Source organism: Bufo bufo, chromosome 2 (assembly GCF_905171765.1).
Source record: "Bufo bufo chromosome 2, aBufBuf1.1, whole genome shotgun sequence".
Lineage (NCBI taxonomy): Eukaryota > Metazoa > Chordata > Amphibia > Anura > Bufonidae > Bufo > Bufo bufo.
The window spans coordinates 550,495,941-550,517,619 of record NC_053390.1 but is presented as its reverse complement, the minus strand read 5'-3'; the positions used below and the strand labels follow the sequence as shown (position 1 = coordinate 550,517,619).

Genomic DNA, 21,679 nt, shown 5'->3' with positions numbered 1-21,679 from the left:
TCGGTGTTGTGTAGATTTTATTAATTTTCGCTTATAACATTGTTATAAAAAGGGAAAATAATAGCATTCTTAATACAGAATGCTTAGTAAAATGTATATTGAGGGGTTAAAAATAAACAAATTTAACTCGCCACATCCACTTGATCGCGTAGCGGATCTCCTCTTTCTACAGGACCTGGCTAAAGGACCTTTGATGACGTCACCACGCTTATCACATGGTCCATCACCATGGTGATGACCATGTGATGAGCGCAGTGACGTCACCACAGGTCCTTTTCATCAAAAAAGAAAGAAGACATGGCAGGCTGAGCGTTCAAGTGGATTAAGGGGAGCTTATTAATAGTTTTTTTTATTTTTTTAACCCCTCCATCACTATTTTACTAAGCATTTTGTATTAAGAATGCTACCATTTTCCCTTATAACCATGTTATAAGGGAAAATAATAAAGATCAGGTCCCCATCCCAATAGTCTCCTAGCAACCATGCGTGGGGGAGGAAAAAATTTTAAAAAATCCCCCCCTGCTTAAGCCAGTACATGTCCGGACGCGTCTCAAGTTTCCTAGAGAGCATTTGAATGATCTAGAAGAGGATTGGGAGAATGTCATATGGTCAGATGAAACCAAAGTAGAACTTTTTGGTAAAAACTCAACTTGTCGTGTTTGAAGGAGAAAGAATGCCGAGTTGCATCCAAAGAACACCATACCTACTGTGAAGCATTGGTGTGTAAACATCATGCTTTGGGGCTGTTTTTCTGCAAAGGGACCAGGATGTCTGATCCGTGTAAAGGAAAGAATGAATGGGGCCATGTATTGTGAGATTTTGAGTGAAAACCTCCTTCCATCAGCAAGGGAATTGAAGATGAAACGTGGCTGGATCTTTCAGCATGACATTGATCCCAAACAAACCGCCCGGGCAACGAAGGAGTGGCCTAGCCAGTCTCCAGATCTCAACCCTATAGAAAATCTTTGGAGGGAGTTGATATAGAAACCCAAGCTTGGCTGAACTCCAAAAGCCTGCCCCCTACTGGACTTATGGCATCATTGGGACTTCTTGGAAGAGGAGTCTGGATTGAATAAGAAACCTTTACCCCGGCCTCTAGAAGATTGCCATCTACCTGAAGACTCCTTTTTGTTTTGAGTCTGCTTAAACCTGTTTTGGGAACGAAATTTTTTCCTTTGTTGGAAAAAACAGGCCTTAGAAGAAAACCCCTTTTTTCCGTCTGAGGCTTTATCCAAAATGTCGTCTAATGCAGATCCAAATAGTCTATCCCCTTCAAAGGGGATATCACAAAAGCGACTGAGCCCGCGCCGCCCGACCAGGATCTCACCATATGGCTGTACGGGTGGCATTCGATAGAGCTGTAGACCTGGCCGAGAGTCTCGCCAGATTTGCAGAAGCATCAGCCATAAATGTTGAGGCCTGCTTCAAAACCGGGAGAGAGGATATAATTTCCTCCCGGGGGGGGTATCAGCTGCTAAGCGACTTTCCATCTGATTGATCCAGACAGAAAGGGACCTAGCCTGGGTTTTTTTCCAAAATTTTCACAATTGGACTCTGCAAACGGATACTTTCGTTTGAAAGCCTTTGAAATAGCAGGTCTTTCTATTCCCTAGATATAATGTCCTTTATATTTTCATGAATAGAGAACACCTGTCTTTTCTTTTCCCCTAAAGCCTGAAACATTTGGTCGGGCATAGATAAGGGTTCTTTAGTGTCCTCTAGTTTCATAGTTGCCCGAGTAGTTTTAAACAGGAAGTCTATATCCTCCGGGGAACAAAGGATGGCCGGAGCCATCATCCGAGTTGTCAGAGTAACCAGAGAAAACTTCTCCTTCATCTAAGTCAAATACGTCCGAGGAAGGATCCACGTATTTTGAAGTAGATGGCTGGGGAGAGGAGGGTGTCATACATTGGTCTATCCCTGAGTTGACCTCATCCCTAATAAGGGCTCTAAGGTTTTCTATAAAAGATGGTGACTCTTCCACCACCACATTTTCCATGCATCGTGGACATAGGGTCTCCCCCATTCTAGTAAAAAAAAAAAAGCTTTCTGCGCATCACACATTTCTTTTTTGTGGGTACACCACCCGAGGATTTTGCAGGGTCAGCCTCTTTTACCTTAGGAATATAAACATTAGCACTAGAAACACACCAGCAGCCAGGTGGTGATCATGGGATAGGAGAATATCATCCATCAAACCCCCAAAAAAATGGAGGAGGTCTCTTACCGGGCTGAGGGCCTTGCAGGTCTGTGTGGTGCGTCAGCATCAACGGAGGACATCTTTGCAGGGATCAGCAGTCTGGATCCTTGCCACAGCATTCCACTTCAAGTAAAGCAGAGCCATTTTAAATTCAGCGCCCTGCGTGTTGGCTCCGCCCCCACGCCTGCTCTGAGCGCACGCCGCGCTGCCTTGTGGCTACGTCTCCCCGGCCAACTGAGTGATTACTTCAGCCATTGCTGGAAGCGCGCCCAGAAAGGGCAATGTGGCACGTCACAGGAATCCTTCTGCCCACAGAGGATTCCTCCTGCGAGACGCGCAAGGCCTCGATCCCCTCTACCTGGAGGTAGGTGCAGCCCGGAATGCCCAACGCGGGACTTACTCCTAGGGACAGAGAAGGAGAGCCTACATTCCACCCGGAAGCTCTGTCCCCTGCTCAGCCCTCCCCAAAAAGGGGAAGGCTCCCAGGCTAAGCACATCAGACTCTTTGGTCAGCTCTGAACTGACAAGGCTTCCACCCGTCCTGAGGGACAGGAAACAACAACTGGGGTAGGTTGGAGGTGGTGTCCTTTTATTATATTTTTTTTCATTCAAGCATCGTGTGGTTTTAAATATCCAGCCTCAAGCAGTGTGACAACACATCACTTACCTTCATCCAACTCCACTTCAGAATCACCAAAAACTTCATCCTCATAGCGAAAGATGTCATTGTGAACGTAGAATTTATTTGGAACCGACCCCTACATGAAAAATGACATTTGTGAGCTTACTGAAATAGAAGGATGCAATAAATCTATAACCCTGCTATCACACATACATCCACAGGATAGTACATTACTGCAGTGCCTGGAAAAAGATACCGTCAAAACACTAAAATAAAAAGCTTTGGAAGTGGCGCAGAACAAGAGTTACAAATGTTTTTCCTGCCCCACACAGCATTCTACGAGGTAAAAAGTGCAGGTTAAGGCTGCAATTGCGGACACGAATAGGCAGTTCTATAAGGGAGAGGGGTGCCAGCTGCGTGTATTGCGGAGTCACAATACACTACGGACGTGTGAATGGACCCTTACAAGAAAGATTCATGCATTAAACATTGATATGCTCATCAAATAGAGTCCTTGTATAGGTATTATGCATTACAAACTGTCCAAACCAGACCAAAGTAGCTACAGGAGGACAATATACACAGACGACTAGAATTCACACGCTGCGGATTCTGTACTGAAAACCTGCAGCAATTTACAGTACAATGCATATGGATGGGCTTATCGAGAAAGGCAATCTACCGATAGCTGGAAAAAACAAGCTGAACTTAAAGCTGAGGGTTTCCTAATGAGCAGCATGTCAATTCTATTCCACATTTAGACCAAGGGTTTCAGCCTCTGCAACGCATTGGGCGATATCTGCACTGAAATCTGTAACAAAGAAGGATTTCTGAGCAGATCGGCACTAAATCCGCTGTGGAAAAGTCTTGAGCCTATAACACAACAGCTGACTGGTCACTTTTTCAGTCTTGTCATTAAACGGTCAGCGGTTCAGGCTTTGGGCCGGTACCCTCAACTAATGACAGGCCAGCACTGAAGATACCAATAGGATTGTGACAAGTCTATCCGGCTGACAGTTTAAATAGGCTGACCAAATTCATAATTATTATTATTTTTTTTTATAATCTTCCCCACCCACCAGCTGGACCTGTGGAGTAAAGTATACTTACCTGCTCCCCAACACTCTGTTCTGGCTTTGAGGGTCCACCGCCGTCTTCACTGCACTTTAGTCCCTGACCCGAATGGGACACGTGCATCGATGCAGCAAAGACGTGTCCCCAAGCAGAGCATCACTACTGAGTCATGTGCTGTTTAGGTACACGTCGCTGTTCTGGCCAATCACTGGCTGCAGAAGCACTTCCTGTCCTCATCCATGCCAGAGGTTTGCATGCAGGGACTGAGGCATAGCGAACACAGCGGTGGACCCACGGAGCAGGAACCAAGCAGGTAAATATGCTGCTCTCAAAAAGGTCCCACTGGGTGTGTGAGATATTTAAAAAAATAATAATAATAATTTGGGTGTCTAACCATTGTTCACTATAGAAAACCCATCAACTGGCTCAAACACTTACTTCTGGAGCAAGGACAAACGTCTGCATGAATTTTCGCATTGGCTGACCATTGTTGGAAAGCTCCCCCATAACTTGGACAACTACTCCATCGTTCAGTGTAGCATGTGCATCAACATGACGGATCTTGGTGCGACATTCGCTGAACTGAAGGGACATCACCTTCTTGTGAATCTCCTGTAATTACAGCATAATAAACATACCAGCCACAAACCTGCATAATAAAAAAACACATAATACATTACAGAAACATTTTTCATCTGTCCATTCGTACTGTAGGTACTACATGTTGTGATCTTTATCAGGCAAGCTAAACAGACTTCAAGGGAATCTCTTTACAGAAAAGACATTGGACCACATTTATCTATACTGTCTAACATGAAAAATCGCTGCGATGCCCATCACAGCCATTCAGAGATTGTTTCCATATTGCCTGTGCTGCTGCTCTGAACCACGAAAAGCAGTTCAAAGATATGTTTTACAGCAATTCTTTGTGGGGTCAAATTGAAGAAAAAAAACAAAAAAAAAAAAACACACATTCCTTCAAGTTTTTGGGGGTTTTGACATCATGGTGTTCACTGTGTGCTAAAATTGACATGGCGTTCTTATTCTGCGGCTCAATACGAATATGGCGATACCAAACTTGTACAGATTTTTTTTGTTTTACTACTTTTAAAAAAAATAAAAACATCAAAAACCATGGATGTCGTATACCTGGACTTCTCCAAAGCATTTGACACTGTACCACATAAAAGGTTAGTATATAAATGAGAATGCTCGGACTGGGAGATAACGTCTGTAAGTGGGTAAGTAACTGGCTCAATGATAGAAAACAGAGGGTGGTTATTAACGGTACATACCTCAGATTGGGTCACTGTCACTAGTGGGGTACCTCAGTGGTCAGTATTGGGCCCTATTCTTTTCAATATATTTATTAATGATCTTGTAGAAGGCTTGCATAGTAAAGTATCAATTTTCGCAGATGACACTAAACTGTGTAAAGTAATTAACACTGAAGAGGACAGTATACTACTACAGAGGGATCTGGATAGATTGGAGGCTTGGGCAGATAAGTGGCAGATGAGGTTTAACACTGAGAAATGTAAAGTTATGCACATGGGAAGGAATAATGCAAGTCACCCGTACATACTGAATGGTAAAACACTGGGTAACACTGACATGGAAAAGGACCTAGGAATTTTGGTGATCAGCAAACTAAGCTGCAAAAACCAGTGTCAGGCAACTGCTGCCAAGGCCAATAAGATAATGGGTTGCATCAAAAGGGGCATAGATGCCCGTGATGAGAACACACAGTAATCCTACCACTTTAGGCCCCTTTCACACGGGCGAGTATTCCGCGCGGGTGCAATGCCTAAGGTGAACACATTGCACCCGCACTGAATCCAGACCCATTCACTTCAATGGGGCCGTGTACATGAGCGGTGATTTTCACGCATCACTTGTGCGTTGCGTGAAAATCGCACAAGCTCTATATTGTGTGTTTTTCACGCAACGCAGGCCCCATAGAAGTGAATGGGGCTGCGTGAAAAATCGCAAGCAAGTGCAGATGTGCTGCAATTTTCACGCATGGTTGCTAGGAGACGATAGGGTTGGGGACCTGATCATTATTATTTTCCCTTATAACATGATTATAAGGGAAAATAGTAGCATTCTTAATACAGAATGCTTCGTAAAATAGGGATGGAGGGGTAAAATAAATAAATAAAATATATATAAAAATATAAATCACCTTAAAGGGGTTATCCCATCTTAGACAATGGGGGCATATCTGGGACCCGCACCTACAAGGAGAACGGAGCCGGGGAGAGTTCTTGCTGGAGGACCCCGGGTTTCCCGGGGTCCGTCCACCACCAGGCGCAGCTCCCCGCCTCTCCCACTGAAGTGAATGGGAGCGCACCACGCATGCGCGGCCACCGCTTCCTTTCATTTCTATGGGGCCGACGGAAATAGCCAAGCCAGCGCTCGGCTATTTTCGGCGGCTGCAAAGAAATGAATGGAGGGCGGCTGCAAAGAAATGAATGGAGGGCGGCTGCGCAGTGCGCCCACCTCAAGTTTCTCCGCACTGTTCTCCTTGTAGGTGTGGTTCCCAAAGGTAGGACTCGCACCTATCAGACAATGGGGGCATATCCTAGCGATATGCCCCCATTGTCTAAGATGGGATAACCCCTTTAATCCACTTGAACGCTCAGCCTGGCATATCATCTTTTTTGATGAAAAGGACCTGTGGTGACATCACTGCGCTCATCACATGGTCCATCACCATGGTGATGGACCATGTGATGAGCGTGGTGACGTCAAAGGTCCTTTAGCCAGGTCCTGAAGAAAGTAGAAAGAAGAGGAGATCCGCTATGCGATCAAGTGGATGGGGCGAGTTAAATTTGTTTATTCTTTTTAACCCCTCAATAGACATTTTACTAAGCATTCTGTATTAAGAATGCTATTATTTTCCTTTATAACCATGTTATAAGGGATAATAAAATATACAGAACACCGATCCCAAATCCGAACTTCTGTGAAGAAGTCCGGGTCTGGGTACCAAACATGCAGATTTTTCTCACGTGCGTGCAAAACGCATTAAATCACTTTGCACTCGGACGGGGGGGGGGGGATAAAAAAAAAAAAACGCACATTTTTCCGCAACGCACCCGCATCTTGTCCGACCCTCACACGCGACGCCCGTGTGAAAGAGGCCTACAAAATCACTAGTCAGACCACACATGGAGTACTGTGCACAGTTCTGGGCTCCTGTGAACAAGGCAGACATAGCAGAGCTGGAGAGGGTCCAGGAGGGCAACTACAGTACCCAGAAACATTATCAAAATTAGGGTTGTTCAGTTTAGAATAAAGACAACTGAGGGGAGATCTAATAACTATGTATAAATATATCAGGGGTCAGTACAGAGATCTCTCTCATCATCTATTTATACCCAGGACTGTGACTAGGGGACATCCTCTGCGTCTAGTCTAGAGGAAATTCCTACAAACATAGAAGAGGATTCTTCACGGTAAGAGCAGTGAGACTGGAACTCTCTGCCTGAGGTGGTGATGGTGAATTCACTAAAAGAGTCCAAGAGGGGCCTGGATGTATTTCTGGAGTGCAATATTACAGGTTATAGCTAGTAGAGAGGGGTCGTTGATCCAAGGTGTTATCCTATTGCCTGATTGGAGTTGGGAAGGAATTTTTTTTCCCTTAAGTGGGGAAATGTGGCTTCTACCTCAGTTTTTTTTTTGCCTTCCTCTGGATCAACGTGCAGGATAACAGGCTGAACTGGATGGACAAATGTCTTTTTTCGGCCTTATAAACTATTAAAATAAATACATTTTCTTTGCATCGCCATTTTCTGACAGCCATAACTTCTATATTTCCATCCACAGAGCTGTATACGGGCTTGTTTCTTTGCAGGACAAACTGTAGATTTTATTGGTACCATTTTTGTGGTACACACGACTTTTTGGTCACTATTTTCTTGGGGGGGGTGGAAGAGGGGACTAAAAATGTTGAATCGTAGTTTGTTTTTTCCATTACGGCGTTCACTGCACGGGAGTGTTTTGTTTTTAATAGAGACATGGACATGGAGATACCTGATGTTTATTTTTTTATTGTTAATATATTTTTTATAAGTAAAATAGGGTAAGGGGAGCGATTTAAACTTGTAATAGTTTAATGTTCTGTTTTTGTATTACTTTTCCCACTTTTTATTTAATAACCATTAGCCCTTAGGGAGCTAGAACCGGGATCTTTTTATTTCTTGCCCTATTCACCCTAATAAAGATCTATTAGGGTGAATAGGATTTTTACACTGTCCCTGCTGAGGCAGGCCTGGAAGTCATCAGCAGCGTCGAAGCTGTCATGGTAACGATCAAAACCCCTCCCCCGATTACACTGCAGGGGCTCCGATCGTTAGGTAGAAGGAGCTGCGTCCCACTGCCTTACCTCACAGGGCTGCGATCTGTGTTGATTGCAGCACCTGAGGGGTTAAACGACAGGATTTGGCAGGTGCCTGCTGTACAATAGAGCCGTCACCCGCCATGTATGGAGCAGGCTCACAGCAGCAACCTGCTTCATACATTCCCTCAACCACAATGATGTACAGGTACGTCACAGTGTTGAAGGGTTTAAAATAGGTTTATAGTAAACAGTTTATTTAAACCATAGGTCAATTCCTTTTAAGAAAATGGCCAAAGTCATGCAAAGAAGCAAGATCTCAGCAATGTGCAGATGACAGTATTAGAGGGAACCAGTCATGAAATTCATTGCTAAAACCATGTACAATGCCTTGCAGGGCTGGCTCAGCTGAATGTAATGATACTTCATACTGGAGAAAAAGTACTTTTAATCCATATGCAAATAAGCAGTTAAGTGCACCAAGGGTGGGCCTCCTGATTCCTCCGTCAGACCCCCTCTCTTCTTGATTGACAGGATGAGGTTCCTACATAGTCATCTCACCGGGCCCCGTCAATCTTCAAGAGGCTAGCAGAGGAAGCTGGAGGCACTTAGGCCACCCTCAGTGCACTTAACTGTCATTTACATATGAATTAGAAGTCATTTTTCTCAAGAATGAAATGGATCATTAAATTCAAATTAGCGAGCCCTGACATTGTGTGCGGTTTAACAGTGATATTTTTGGTGACAGACTGCCGTTAATTCTTAGCAATATTTGTAGACCTACCGCCTGCCCATACACGGCCTCTTGAGGCTTTCCACTGGCATCCAATCCTCCGTGCACATAAGAGGAGTTCCGTCCATAAAACCTGGTTGAAAACAAGCAGAAACCATGCATCTCAGAGACAATTATTAAAGGGCCACTAAAGCCAGAATCCAAACCAAGAACAACAACCACCAACAAAACGTAAAAATAACCTCCTTATGCGTTTCAGATAGCACAATTGCAGACCATGAAAAATAAATTCAAGAAGCAGTGGATTGTCGCCTCAGGCTGCAGACGTGACTTCTCCCCCATCCCCTCCTAGTCTGATGTTAAGAGGGAGGTGGGTGCTGTCTGGATGGTTGTGTCTACAGTGTGCATAGCCATTTTGTTGGAAGGAATCTGCTAGTTACTAATAATACTTAACTGCACCAGCCATAGTATAGACATAGTACACACAGATGTCCCAGTTCACTGCAGAATGCTAAAGATTTGCCTGTCAGCAGCTTTGTAGTGTGTGAAGTATGCTGGAGGAGATCAATCTACATATATACTCACAAATGTCCTGATATAGTGTATACAGTATGTATGTACACCTCCATTACTACTGTATCCCAAATGTTCAATCCCTTCATATAGCTAGTCATTCAGGGTCATGGAAAAGCTGGGTGACAAGACAAATCTGTTGTCCTGGCCCTGTATGATGGTGTATAAAACCAATTTGTCCCCTATAACCCCCAAGATATTTTACCCAGCTTTCCTCAATCAGTAAATCCCCAGTATTGTAGAATACCTAGCTGAATTTGGTAACCAGGAGCCTGGAAATGCTGAGCAAGAATCCCAGTGACAAATCCTCCATACTGTAGCATAGCCAGTCATTCAGGGTCCTTGGAAAGCTGGGTGACAATTTACTGGAATGAAATGAGATGCTCTACCTGTGCAAGAAGTCTGGCGCTTTATTTAGAAGGGTGTAGTACTGTCTGACAAACTCCCGCCCTACAAGCAGGGGACTTGGCTTCTCCATCACCATTGCTTTGGTACAGGAAAGGATATACTGCAATGAAGAAAACACATTTTAATTATGGCAAAAGAGTAGCAATATTACTGGTATACTAAGTTCCCAAAGCTCACACAGCTGGGGAGATCGAGTAAACCAGAACAAAGTGGAGGCGTTAGGCCTTATTCGCACAGTCAGTGTCCGGTCAGTGATTTTGAGCCAAAACCAGGTGCAACTCTAACGACAGAACAGGTGCAGATCTTTCTTTCCCTTACGCCTCTTTCAAACGACCTTTTTCCCCCCGTTTACAGGCTGTTTTTTGCATTCCGTATACGGTACCAATCATTTCAATGGTTCTGCAAAAAAACTGAATGTACTCAGTATGCATTACGTTTCAGCATTTCCATTTTTTTTCTCCGTTGAAGGATAGAACATGCCCTATTGCCCGCAAATCATGTTCCGTGGCTCCATTCAAGTCAATGGGTCCGCCAAAAAAAATTGAACACGTACGGAAATGAAATTGAGCAAACCAAAATGATATTCTTGCTCTATACATACGGAAATGCATCCGTATTCGTTCCGATTTTGCGGAACCATCTATTGAAAATTTTATGCCCAACCCAATTTTTTCTATGTAACTACTGTATATGCCATACAGAAAAACAGAACAGAAACTGAAACAAAAAAATGGAACAATGGATCCGTGAAAAAACGGACCGCAAAACACTGAAAAAGGCATACGGTTGTGTGAAAGAGGGCTTATACCTCATCTCTGTGGAGGCTCCAATCCTGGTTTTAGCTCACAATCACTGATGGAAATCACTGACGTGTGATTAAGGCTTTAGGCTCAGTTCACACCTGAGCGTTTTACAGCGCGTTCCTACGCGCTGTAAAACGCTCAACAAGGAGAAACCAATGCTTCCCTATGGGAATGGTTCTCACCTGGTCGTTTTACAGCGCGTACGATCGCGCTGTAAAACGCCCGACGCTCACACAAGTACAGGAGCGTTTTTTTGGGCGCTTGTCGCGCGTTCCCATACATAGACTTTCGGGAACGCGCGACACTGTGTGTACACTTGTCTCTGTATGCGCGCTTGTAAACGCCCGTACAATCGCGCATACAGAGCGCTCCTTTCAGAAAGCTCAGGTGTGAACTGAGCCTTACTGACCGCAATCTGTCAGGATCTACAAGAAAAAGAATACTTCGAATCCGACTTTCCTGGACCCATACACATTGGATGGGTCGCCAGCGTCAGCTGACATGTGTATGGCCACCCTCTAAATGACAGCTACCAGCCCCCAACTGCACAGTTAAAAGCGATAAGATCCACTAAAGGTTGAAAGTCCTCTTTACCTTTGCACCATTAGATAAACTCCTCCACTTTAACCCACAGCAATCAGCGAGATTACCACATCCACCTTTATGGACTTGGTAGAACAATGTTTAAGCACATGTTTACTCACTGCCCCCTGAAACAGAAGATTCATACTTACCCGTTCCCGTCTCTCTGCGCGGCCTCCGTTTTCCGGTCCCTGCACTGTTTACATTCAGTGGTGCACGGGCATGGTCAGCAATGATTTGCATACATGGTGATGTGGCCACAAACAGCACATCACCCCTGAAGCCAGTCACGGAAGGAAAACAGTGTGAGGTCCGGAAGATAGAGACAGCGAAATGGAGCAGGCATGAATCTTCTATTTTAGGTGGCACGCTGCGGGCACTTGCTTAAATTACTGGAGAACCCCTTGTAAGGGCTCATTCACATGACAGTGACCGTATTGCAGCCCCACAATACATGGGGCACCGGCCGTGTGCATTCTGCATCACCGATGAGGACCCATTCACTTGAATGGGTCCACAAATCCAGAGATGCGGTGCAGAAGCACGTATCGGAACCCCACGGAAGCACAACAGAGTGCTTCCTGGGGTTCCGTTCCGTGCCTGCGCACCGCAAAAAGATAGAACTTGCTCTATCTTTTTGTGGAACGGATGGATTGCGGACCCATTCAAGTGAATGGGTCCGAGATCCGCATTGTGGCTGGCCCACAGTCGGAGCCCATGCATTGTGGACCGCACGGGCACGGAGGGCCAACGGTCATGTGAACAAGCCCTAAGGCTGAGTTCACATCAGCGTTCAGGCTTTCCGGTCTCCTGCTCAGTTATGTGGATTCGGCACATACGGTAACTAAGCCGAACGGAGCCTACGGACCCCATAGACTATAATGGGACCTGGTAGGTTTCCACTCAGAGGAAGATTTTTGAAGCGGAGACAAAACGGACCCCATTATAGTCTACTGGGGTCTATAGGCTCAGTTATGTGCCAAATCCATCCGTTCTCCTGCTCCTATAACGGAAGGGTGCTGAAGGCCGATGCAAACTCAGCCTAAGGCCCATTTAAAAAGGCCAACACAGAAGGCAATTATCAGGAACAAACCGTTCATTCTTGATAATTGCCTGCTCGTCGAGAGGTGCAGTTAGGGAGCTGCCACACGTTCAGGTCTTTTTAGGTAGATTCTGAAGCCGAAATCAGGAGAGGCTCATAAGAGGGGAGACTTTGAATCCCTTCCCAGTTTTGGCTTCAAAAGTCCTGGCACACAGCGAGGTTGGGACACTGATGTGAAGCAGTTACTGCATCAAGAAGCATGCATTCACAATGCAATTACCGAGTTCAGCCAGCAACAATAAATTCCTCATTTACAGGATTTCCGCTCTTCAGCACACCAGTGGCGGTCATAGCGACATGTCATTTTTATTTCTGCTCATTACCTTGTGACTAGAAGCATCTAGCCTTATTAATCTTTATATCTCATTCTCGGCATATGCCAATTTTCATATAGAAGTCAAGAGGGCTGCCCCTTGCCGTGTCCTGCCCACCAGTGGCCACGTCATCCTCCTGTGTCTCCACATCTCGCTCACGTGTCACCCAGGCGTGCTCCTCGAGTGCATCGGGGACTAGGCGCTTCTAGTCATAAGGTAATGGTACCGCCACTTCTCTGAGCGCCGCGGCCTTCGCTTGGTATCGCACTCAGTCCCATTCACTTCTATGGGGCTGAGCTGCTCCTAGGCCATGTGACTGATGAACTTGACATCACTAGGCCAAGGGAAAGCTGGAGAAGGCTGCGGTGCTACTGCAAGCGTCAGTGCCTTCTCACACAGCTGATCGGCGAGGATCCCCACTGATAGTGACTAGCTTTCCAGAGGACAGGTCATCAGTATTAAAGTCTCGGAAGACCCCTTTAAAGGGGAAGAACGGCATTCATGTAGCTTTCAGCAATGCTGATACAGCCTGCCCAAAAATGTAAAACTAGCCTAGCGATAGATGGTGTATACAGATATATACTGTGCGTGGCAGACAGCCTTTGAACTGCTGGGAGCACCGACCACAACGTGTTACACATTTACTACAAGCGGTGCCCTCCTTGGCTAAAGTCTATATTGCATTATTACACACACAAAGGCCCACTTTTACTAAGGAGTGCACCGGGCCCAAAAAAAAAGGAGCAATATAATGCATCGATGTTTAGAGAAAGTTTCTGCCTCTAGTCTGAAAAGGGGGTGTGGCTTTGGTAGAAAGGCGGACAACCCAAGATGGAACTTTTGCACCACAATTCTGGCATAAAAATCTGCCTGAAAGTAAGCCAACCTGTGGTTGGTATAGAGTCAAAGGGGGAACTGGCTTTGTTGCCCATAGCAACCAATCAGATTCCTCATTTCATTTTCTAAAGGAGCTGTCCAAAATAAAAGGGGGATCTGATTGGTTGCTATGGGCTACTAAGCCAGTTCTACTTTACACCAGTTTTTTTTTTTTTTTTAAATGTCACATTCTCTGGGTACCGTGTTGTTCCCGCTGTCCGTAGGCTTCTTAACCACCTCAGCCCCCAGTGCTTAAACACCCTGAAAGACCAGGCCACTTTTTACACTTCTGACCTACACTACTTTCACCGTTTATTGCTCGGTCATGCAACTTACCACCCAAATGAATTTTACCTCCTTTTCTTCTCACTAATAGAGCTTTCATTTGGTGGTATTTCTTTGCTGCTGACATTTTTACTTTTTTTGTTATTAATCGAAATTTAACGATTTTTTTGCAAAAAAATGACATTTTTCACTTTCAGTTGTAAAATTTTGCAAAAAAAACGACATCCATATAGAAATTTTGCTCTAAATTTATAGTTCTACATGTCTTTGATAAAAAAAAAATGTTTGGGTAAAAAAAAAATGGTTTGGGTAAAAGTTATAGCGTTTACAAACTATGGTACAAAAATGTGAATTTCCGCTTTTTGAAGCAGCTCTGACTTTCTGAGCACCTGTCATGTTTCCTGAGGTTCTACAATGGCCAGACAGTACAAACACCCCACAAATGACCCCATTTCGGAAAGTAGACACCCTAAGGTATTCGCTGATGGGCATAGTGAGTTCATAGAACTTTTTATTTTTTGTCACAAGTTAGCGGAAAATGATGATTTTTTTTTATTTTTATTTTTTTCTTACAAAGTCTCATATTCCACTAACTTGTGACAAAAAATAAAAAGTTCTATGAACTCACTATGCCCATCAGCGAATACCTTGGGGTCTCTTCTTTCCAAAATGGGGTCACTTGTGGGGTAGTTATACTGCCCTGGCATTCTAGGGGCCCAAATGTGTGGTAAGGAGTTTGAAATCAAATTCTGTAAAAAATGACCTGTGAAATCCGAAAGGTGCTCTTTGGAATATGGGCCCCTTTGCCCACCTAGGCTGCAAAAAAGTGTCACACATCTGGTATCTCCGTACTCAGGAGAAGGTGGGGAATGTGTTTTGGGGTGTCATTTTATATATACCCATGCTGGGTGAGAGAAATATCTTGGCAAAAGACAACTTTTCCCATTTTTTTATACAAAGTTGTCATTTGACCAAGATATTTATCTCACCCAGCATGGGTATATGTAAAAAGACACCCCAAAACACATTCCTCAACTTCTCCTGAGTACGGGGATACCAGATGTGTGACACTTTTTTGCAGCCTAGGTGGGCAAAGGGGCCCATATTCCAAAGAGCACCTTACGGATTTCACTCATTTTTTCCTGAATTTGATTTCAAACTCCTTACCACACATTTGGGCCCCTAGAATACCAGGGCAGTATAACTACCCCACAAGTGACCCCATTTTGGAAAGAAGACACCCCAAGGTATTCCGTGAGGGGCATGGCGAGTTCCTAGAATTTTTTATTTTTTGTCACAAGTTAGTGGAAAATGATGATTTTTTTTTTTTTTTTTCATACAAAGTCTCATATTCCACTAACTTGTGACAAAAAATAAAAAGTTCTATGAACTCACTATGCCCATCAGCGAATACCTTGGGGTCTCTTCTTTCCAAAATGGGGTCACTTGTGGGGTAGTTATACTGCCCTGGCATTCTAGGGGCCCAAATGTGTGGTAAGTAGGTAAATGACCTGTGAAATCCGAAAGATGCTCTTTGGAATGTGGGCCCCTTTGCCCACCTAGGCTGCAAAAAAGTGTCACACATCTGGTATCTCTGTATTCAGGAGAAGTTGAGGAATGTGTTTTGGGGTGTCTTTTTACATATACCCATGCTGGGTGAGATAAATATCTTGGTCAAATGCCAACTTTGTATAAAAAAAATGGGAAAAGTTGTCTTTTGCCAAGATATTTCTCTCACCCAGCATGGGTATATGTAAAATGACACCCCAAAACACATTCCCCAACTTCTCCCGATTACGGAGATACCAGATGTGTGACACTTTTTTGCAGCCGAGGTGGGCAAAGGGGCCCATATTCAAAAGAGCACCTTTCGGATTTCACAGGTCATTTTTTACAGAATTTGATTTCAAACTCCTTACCACACATTTGGGCCCCTAGAATGCCAGGGCAGTATAACTACCCCACAAGTGACCCCATTTTGGAAAGAAGAGACCCCAAGGTATTCGCTGATGGGCATAGTGAGTTCATGGAAGTTTTTATTTTTTGTCACAAGTTAGTGGAATATGAGACTTTGTATGAAAAAAAATAAAAAAAATAAAAATAAGCATTTTCCACTAACTTGTGACAAAAAATAAAAAATTCTAGGAACTCGCCATGCCCCTCACGGAATACCTTGGGGTATCTTCTTTCCAAAATGGGGTCACTTGTGGGGTAGTTATACTGCCCTGGCATTTTCCAGGGGCCCTAATGTGTGGTAAGTAGGTAAATGACCTGTGAAATCCTAAAGGTGCTCTTTGGAATATGGGCCCCTTTGCCCACCTAGGCTGCAAAAAAGTGTCACACATGTGGTATCGCCGTATTCAGGAGAAGTTGGGGAATGTGTTTTGGGGTGTCATTTTACATATACCCATGCTGGGTGAGAGAAATATCTTGGCAAAAGACAACTTTTCCCATTTTTTTTATACAAAGTTGGCATTTGACCAAGATATTTCTCTCACCCAGCATGGGTATATGTAAAATGACACCCCAAAACACATTCCCCAACTTTTCCTGAGTACGGCGATACCAGATGTGTGACACTTTTTTGCAGCCTAGATGCGCAAAGGTGCCCAAATTCCTTTTAGGAGGGCATTTTTAGACATTTGGATACCAGACTTCTTCTCACGCTTTGGGGCCCCTAGAATGCCAGGGCAGTATAAATACCCCACATGTGACCCCATTTTGGAAAGAAGACACCCCAAGGTATTCAATGAGGGGCATGGCGAGTTCATAGAAATTATTTTTTTTTGGCACAAGTTAGCGGAAATTGATATTTTTAATTTTTTTCTCACAAAGTCTCCCGTTCCGCTAACTTGGGACAAAAATTTCAATCTTTCATGGACTCAATATGCCCCTCACGGAATACCTGGGGGTGTCTTCTTTCCGAAATGGGGTCACATGTGGGGTATTTATACTGCCCTGGCATTCTAGGGGCCCTAAAGCGTGAGAAGAAGTCTGGAATATAAATGTCTGAAAAATTTTACGCATTTGGATTCCGTGAGGGGTATGGTGAGTTCATGTGAGATTTTATTTTTTGACACAAGTTAGTGGAATATGAGACTTTGTAAGAAAAAAAAAAAAAAATTCCGCTAACTTGGGCCAAAAAAATATCTGAATGGAGCCTTACAGAGGGGTGATCAATGACAGGGGGGGTGATCAATGACAGGGGGGTGATCAATGACAGGGGGGTGATCAATGACAGGGGGGTGATCAATGACAGGGGGGTGATCAGGGAGTCTATATGGGGTGATCACCACAGTCATTGATCATGCCCCTGTAAGGCTTCATTCAGACGACCGGATGCGTTTTGCGGATCCGATCCATGTATCAGTGCATCCGTAAAAATCATGCGGACATCTGAATGGAGCTTTACAGGGGGGTGATCAGGGAGTCTATATGGGGTGATCACCACAGTCATTGATCATGCCCCTGTAAGGCTTCATTCAGACGTCCGGATGCGTTTTGCGGATCCGATCCATCTATCAGTGCATCCATAAAAATCATGCGGACATCTGAATGGAGCTTTACAGGGGGGTAATCAATGACAGGGGGGTAATCAATGACAGGGGGGTGATCAGGGAGTCTATATGGGGTGATCACCACAGTCATTGATCATGCCCCTGTAAGGCTTCATTCAGACGTCCGGATGCGTTTTGCGGATCCGATCCATCTATCAGTGCATCCGTAAAAATCATGCGGACATCTGAATGGAGCTTTACAGGGGGGTAATCAATGACAGGGGGGTGATCACCACAGTCATTGATCATGCCCCTGTAAGGCTTCATTCAGACGACCGGATGCGTTTTGCGGATCCGATCCATGTGTCAGTGCATCCGTAAAAATCATGCGGACATCTGAATGGAGCTTTACAGGGGGGTAATCAATGACAGGGGGGTAATCAGGGAGTCTATATGGGGTGATCAGGGGCTAATAAGGGGTTAATAAGTGACGGGGGGGGGGTGTAGTGTAGTGTAGTGGTGCTTGGTGCTACTTTACTGAGCTACCTGTGTCCTCTGGTGGTCGATCCAAACAAAGGGGACCACCAGAGGACCAGGTAGCAGGTATATTAGACGCTGTTATCAAAACAGCGTCTAATATACCTGTTAGGGGTTAAAAAAAACACATCTCCAGCCTGCCAGCGAACGATCGCCGCTGGCAGGCTGGAGATCAACTCTCTTACCTTCCATTCCTGTGAGCGCGCGCGCCTGTGTGCGCGCGTTCACAGGAAGTCTCGCGTCTCGCGAGATGACGCGTATATGCGTGACTGTGCGCAGCGCTGCCACCTCCGGAACGCGATCCTGCGTTAGGCGGTCCGGAGGTGGTTAAAAGGGGTATTCCCATCACAGACAATGGGGGCATATCGCTAGGATATGCCCCCATTGTCTGATAGGTCTACAACGAGAACGGGGTGGAGAAATGAATGGAGGGTGCACTGCACATGGGCAGCCGCCCTCCATTCATTTCTATAGGGCCGCCGAAAACTTGGCTATTTCAGTCTGCCCCATAGAAATGAGTGGGAACAGGGTCCACGCATGCGCGCTGAGCTCCCATTCACTTCTATGGGGGCAGCGGGGAACAGCGCTTTGTGGTGGACGGACCCCGGGAAACCCAGGGTCCTCCAGCCACCATTCTCCTCGCTCCGTTCTCGTTGTAGATGCAGGTCCCATCATTGTCTGTGATGGGAATACCCCTTTAAGACAAAAAAAAAAAGTTAGAAAAAAATATATATATTTTAATGTTACAAAATAGAAATGCTCAAAAATGTGTGTGCCAAGCTGGCCTAATACCAAGGAGTGTATTTTTAGGGCTCATGTACACTACCGTATGCTTGGCCCGCTTTTTTTTTTTTTTTTTTTTAGCAGATCAGATCCATTCATTTCAATGGGGCTGCAAAAGATGCAGAACGCACAACGTGTGCTGCCCCCGCATCTGCACGTCCTTTCCGCAGCCCCTCAATAAAGATAAAACATGTCCTATTCCTGCAGACAAGGATAAGACATTACTATTGAAGTGAAAGAAAACGGCAGCATGCACACGGAGGACGCCGTGTGTATGAGCCCTGACCCTAGTTCACAAGAATCGCTCTAAGACCTCTGTCACATGTCAGTGAATCATGGACGTGTGTGTTTGCATGCAGTGCTCACGCATCCATTGACTTTAATGGATACATTCACACATGGTGGTTTTCCACAGACTGTCCGTAATTAGTGCATTATTGCGTGAAAACCTATGGACACAACATGGATGCCACGCGTGTTTGGTCTGTGGTTTTCACAGATAGTTGCCAGGAGATGCTGTGGAAATTAGCTTTCAGCTGAGCATACGGATCCTTCAAAGACATCTTCATGGATGAACCACTGATCATCTTGTCATGGACGTCATCGTGGCCACAGACGTGTGAATGAGGCCTAAGGGTCCATTCACACCTCCGTAAGTGCTTTGAAACACAGACACTAATAGAAAATGCCTTTTCTGTTCCGCAATTGTGGACAAGAATAGGACATGTTCTATTTTTTTCAAGAACGGAATTGCGGATCCCGAAAATGCAGATTCGCATCTGTTCCAGCCCCATTGAAAGTGAATGGGACCGCAAATTGCGGAACAAATGCGGACCCAAATTACGGACGTGTGAATGGACCCCAACTTGTATAGAAATCAGAATATTAGAAAGGTTAGAAGGGGGTGTCCCGGAAAGACCGCCTAGCAGCTGTCCACAATGTCCCCGGTCTGCATGCACTGTACTACCTGTGCCATCTCCACCAGCGCAATAGACTCTGTCTGACCCATAGGCCTGCAATCACACGTAACATAGCGGGAGGACAACTGTCTCCTGAAGGTCACAGACTGGGCTGGAATCTACGATGGTCACAAGGCTGCAGTCCATCTTACCACTGCCTACCTTCACTTCAGATCACATTTTTTTTAGGACCCTGAGGGGACCTCAACATGCAACAAGATTGCCATTTCTATTCAGTGATAGGATTTAATTACTTAAAGGGGTTCTCTGGGACTTTAATATTGATAACCTTTCCTGAGGATAGCTTATCAATACCGGATCGGCGGGTGTCCGACTCCCGGCACCCCCGACGATCAGCTGTATGAGAAGACGGCGCGAGCAGGAAGAAGCAGGAGAGGGCACGTGCACACTGCGCGCGTCTTCCCTTCATGTAGCTAACCCCCGCGATATTTATGACCTATCCTGAGGATAGGTGACCAATATTAAAAGCCCTGAAAACCCCTTTTATAGAAAATTCAGGCTTGCACCGGAACATACCGGTAATAGGCATGGTAAACTTGTACAGGCCCAGGTTACAGCTTCCCCGCTCTCAGCAAGGCGTTCTGGCCCCAGGAGCACTTGGCTCCTGGGTTTTCCTCTCTCAGATGTTGTGGTGGCAAGGGATTAAATGTCTGCAATCGACTTTATCGCTGATCGCAGACATTAACCATAGCTATGGCACTTCTGCAATAAGTGTATGGCAGCAGTAATAAAGGGGTTTTCTGCAAGCCTTACTTATTAGAAGAGTAAGCTGTCCACATGGTGTCCTGCCGCTGGGACCACCGCCAACCAGCTGTAGTCTGTGGGGAAACCTAGCAGAAAGAGCCCTCATCACCAATCACTGTGCCATGAGGCCAAAACCCCACCCACGGCATCCAATGGCCATATGACTCTGGAACCAAGTCCTCGGTTTTACCGGTAAAACCATGCGACCGCTGCGTGTGGGCAGGCTTTCAGCTGCATCATCTCCACCCACTCTAAATGTGATTACCCAACAAACGAGCGCCGGTGGTGCATGGGGTGAGCCTTATGTAAACAGGCACGTGCCGCCGACCTCAGCATGTACACGTAGCTAAACAAGCAGCCGATGATCTGGAACAAACCAATCATTTCCAACCGCTAGCCTGCCTATCCGCCCCTTGCCACTGTACCCTAAGTGACCCATTTCCCTGCAGCGCCCCCACAGGGGAAGTGAAACATTACACTACTACCATTCATGTCAGCATAGGCTGGGTCCCCCAAAGAGGCCAGGAGATGATGACTTCCTCAGTTACTCACAGGGTCTACATAAATGGTAGTAGTAAAGATGGAGCACAGGGCAACCTACCTGCAGGTAGAATAACTCACCTCTGGGGGGAGCTCCAGGCCGGGTAGGCAGTGCACTAATACACGGTAACCTTCAGCGCCGCAGGAGGGCACAGCCTGAGAACTAGAAGGCAGCCGGTACCGACCACACAAAGACCGTGTGACGGGAAGGCATCCAGTGTCGCACTCACCTCAGCCAGAGCCCGTGAGACGGCCGCTATGCCCACACACAGGAGGAGCCCCGTCTGACGATAGAGGCACGTTGTTTTTGTTGTGTTCACCCTCAGGCTACGGGCGTCAGCTGTAGGGCGGGGAATATGGTGTCGTGACCGTGACGTCACCAGAGTGACGCAGCGTTCGGTCAATTACGCGGCCTCCGTGAGATCAGAACCCAGCAGCCTTAGCGCGTTTGCGTGCCCTCCAGGCGCACGGTAACGAAGGATGTCACGCCTCCCCCTGACGTCACGGCGCACCTGGGCGGAGCTAGTTCATCTGCCTGGATGTTGTTGTTTTAAAAAAAAAAAACTTTATTGATCGCAAATAATATACAACAAAGAAAAAAAAAACAATACCCACTGGCATTAGGCTGCTTTCACACTGGCGTTTTGGCTTTCCGTTGGTGAGATCCGTTCAGAGCTCTGACAA

The 21,679-nt window shown here is 45.6% G+C and overlaps 1 protein-coding gene across 3 annotated transcripts in view; it reads right to left on the bottom strand.

Moving 5' to 3' along the window:
• Positions 1–21,474, bottom strand: part of G3BP2 (G3BP stress granule assembly factor 2) — a 36,760-nt gene extending 15,286 nt beyond the window's left edge. For 2 of the 3 annotated variants that reach the window (XM_040418106.1, XM_040418108.1), the window contains exons 1-5: positions 21,077–21,474; positions 9,934–10,052; positions 9,023–9,104; positions 4,335–4,508; positions 2,868–2,958 (exon numbers count right to left, since the gene is read on the bottom strand). In XM_040418106.1, coding sequence (XP_040274040.1) covers positions 2,868–2,958; positions 4,335–4,508; positions 9,023–9,104; positions 9,934–10,028 — 442 coding nt within the window. In that variant the 5' untranslated portion in view covers positions 10,029–10,052; positions 21,077–21,474. The remainder of the gene's footprint in view (positions 1–2,867; positions 2,959–4,334; positions 4,509–9,022; positions 9,105–9,933; positions 10,053–21,076) is intronic. The other variant, XM_040418107.1, reaches the window with a different exon arrangement.
• Positions 21,475–21,679: the final 205 nt, after the last annotated feature.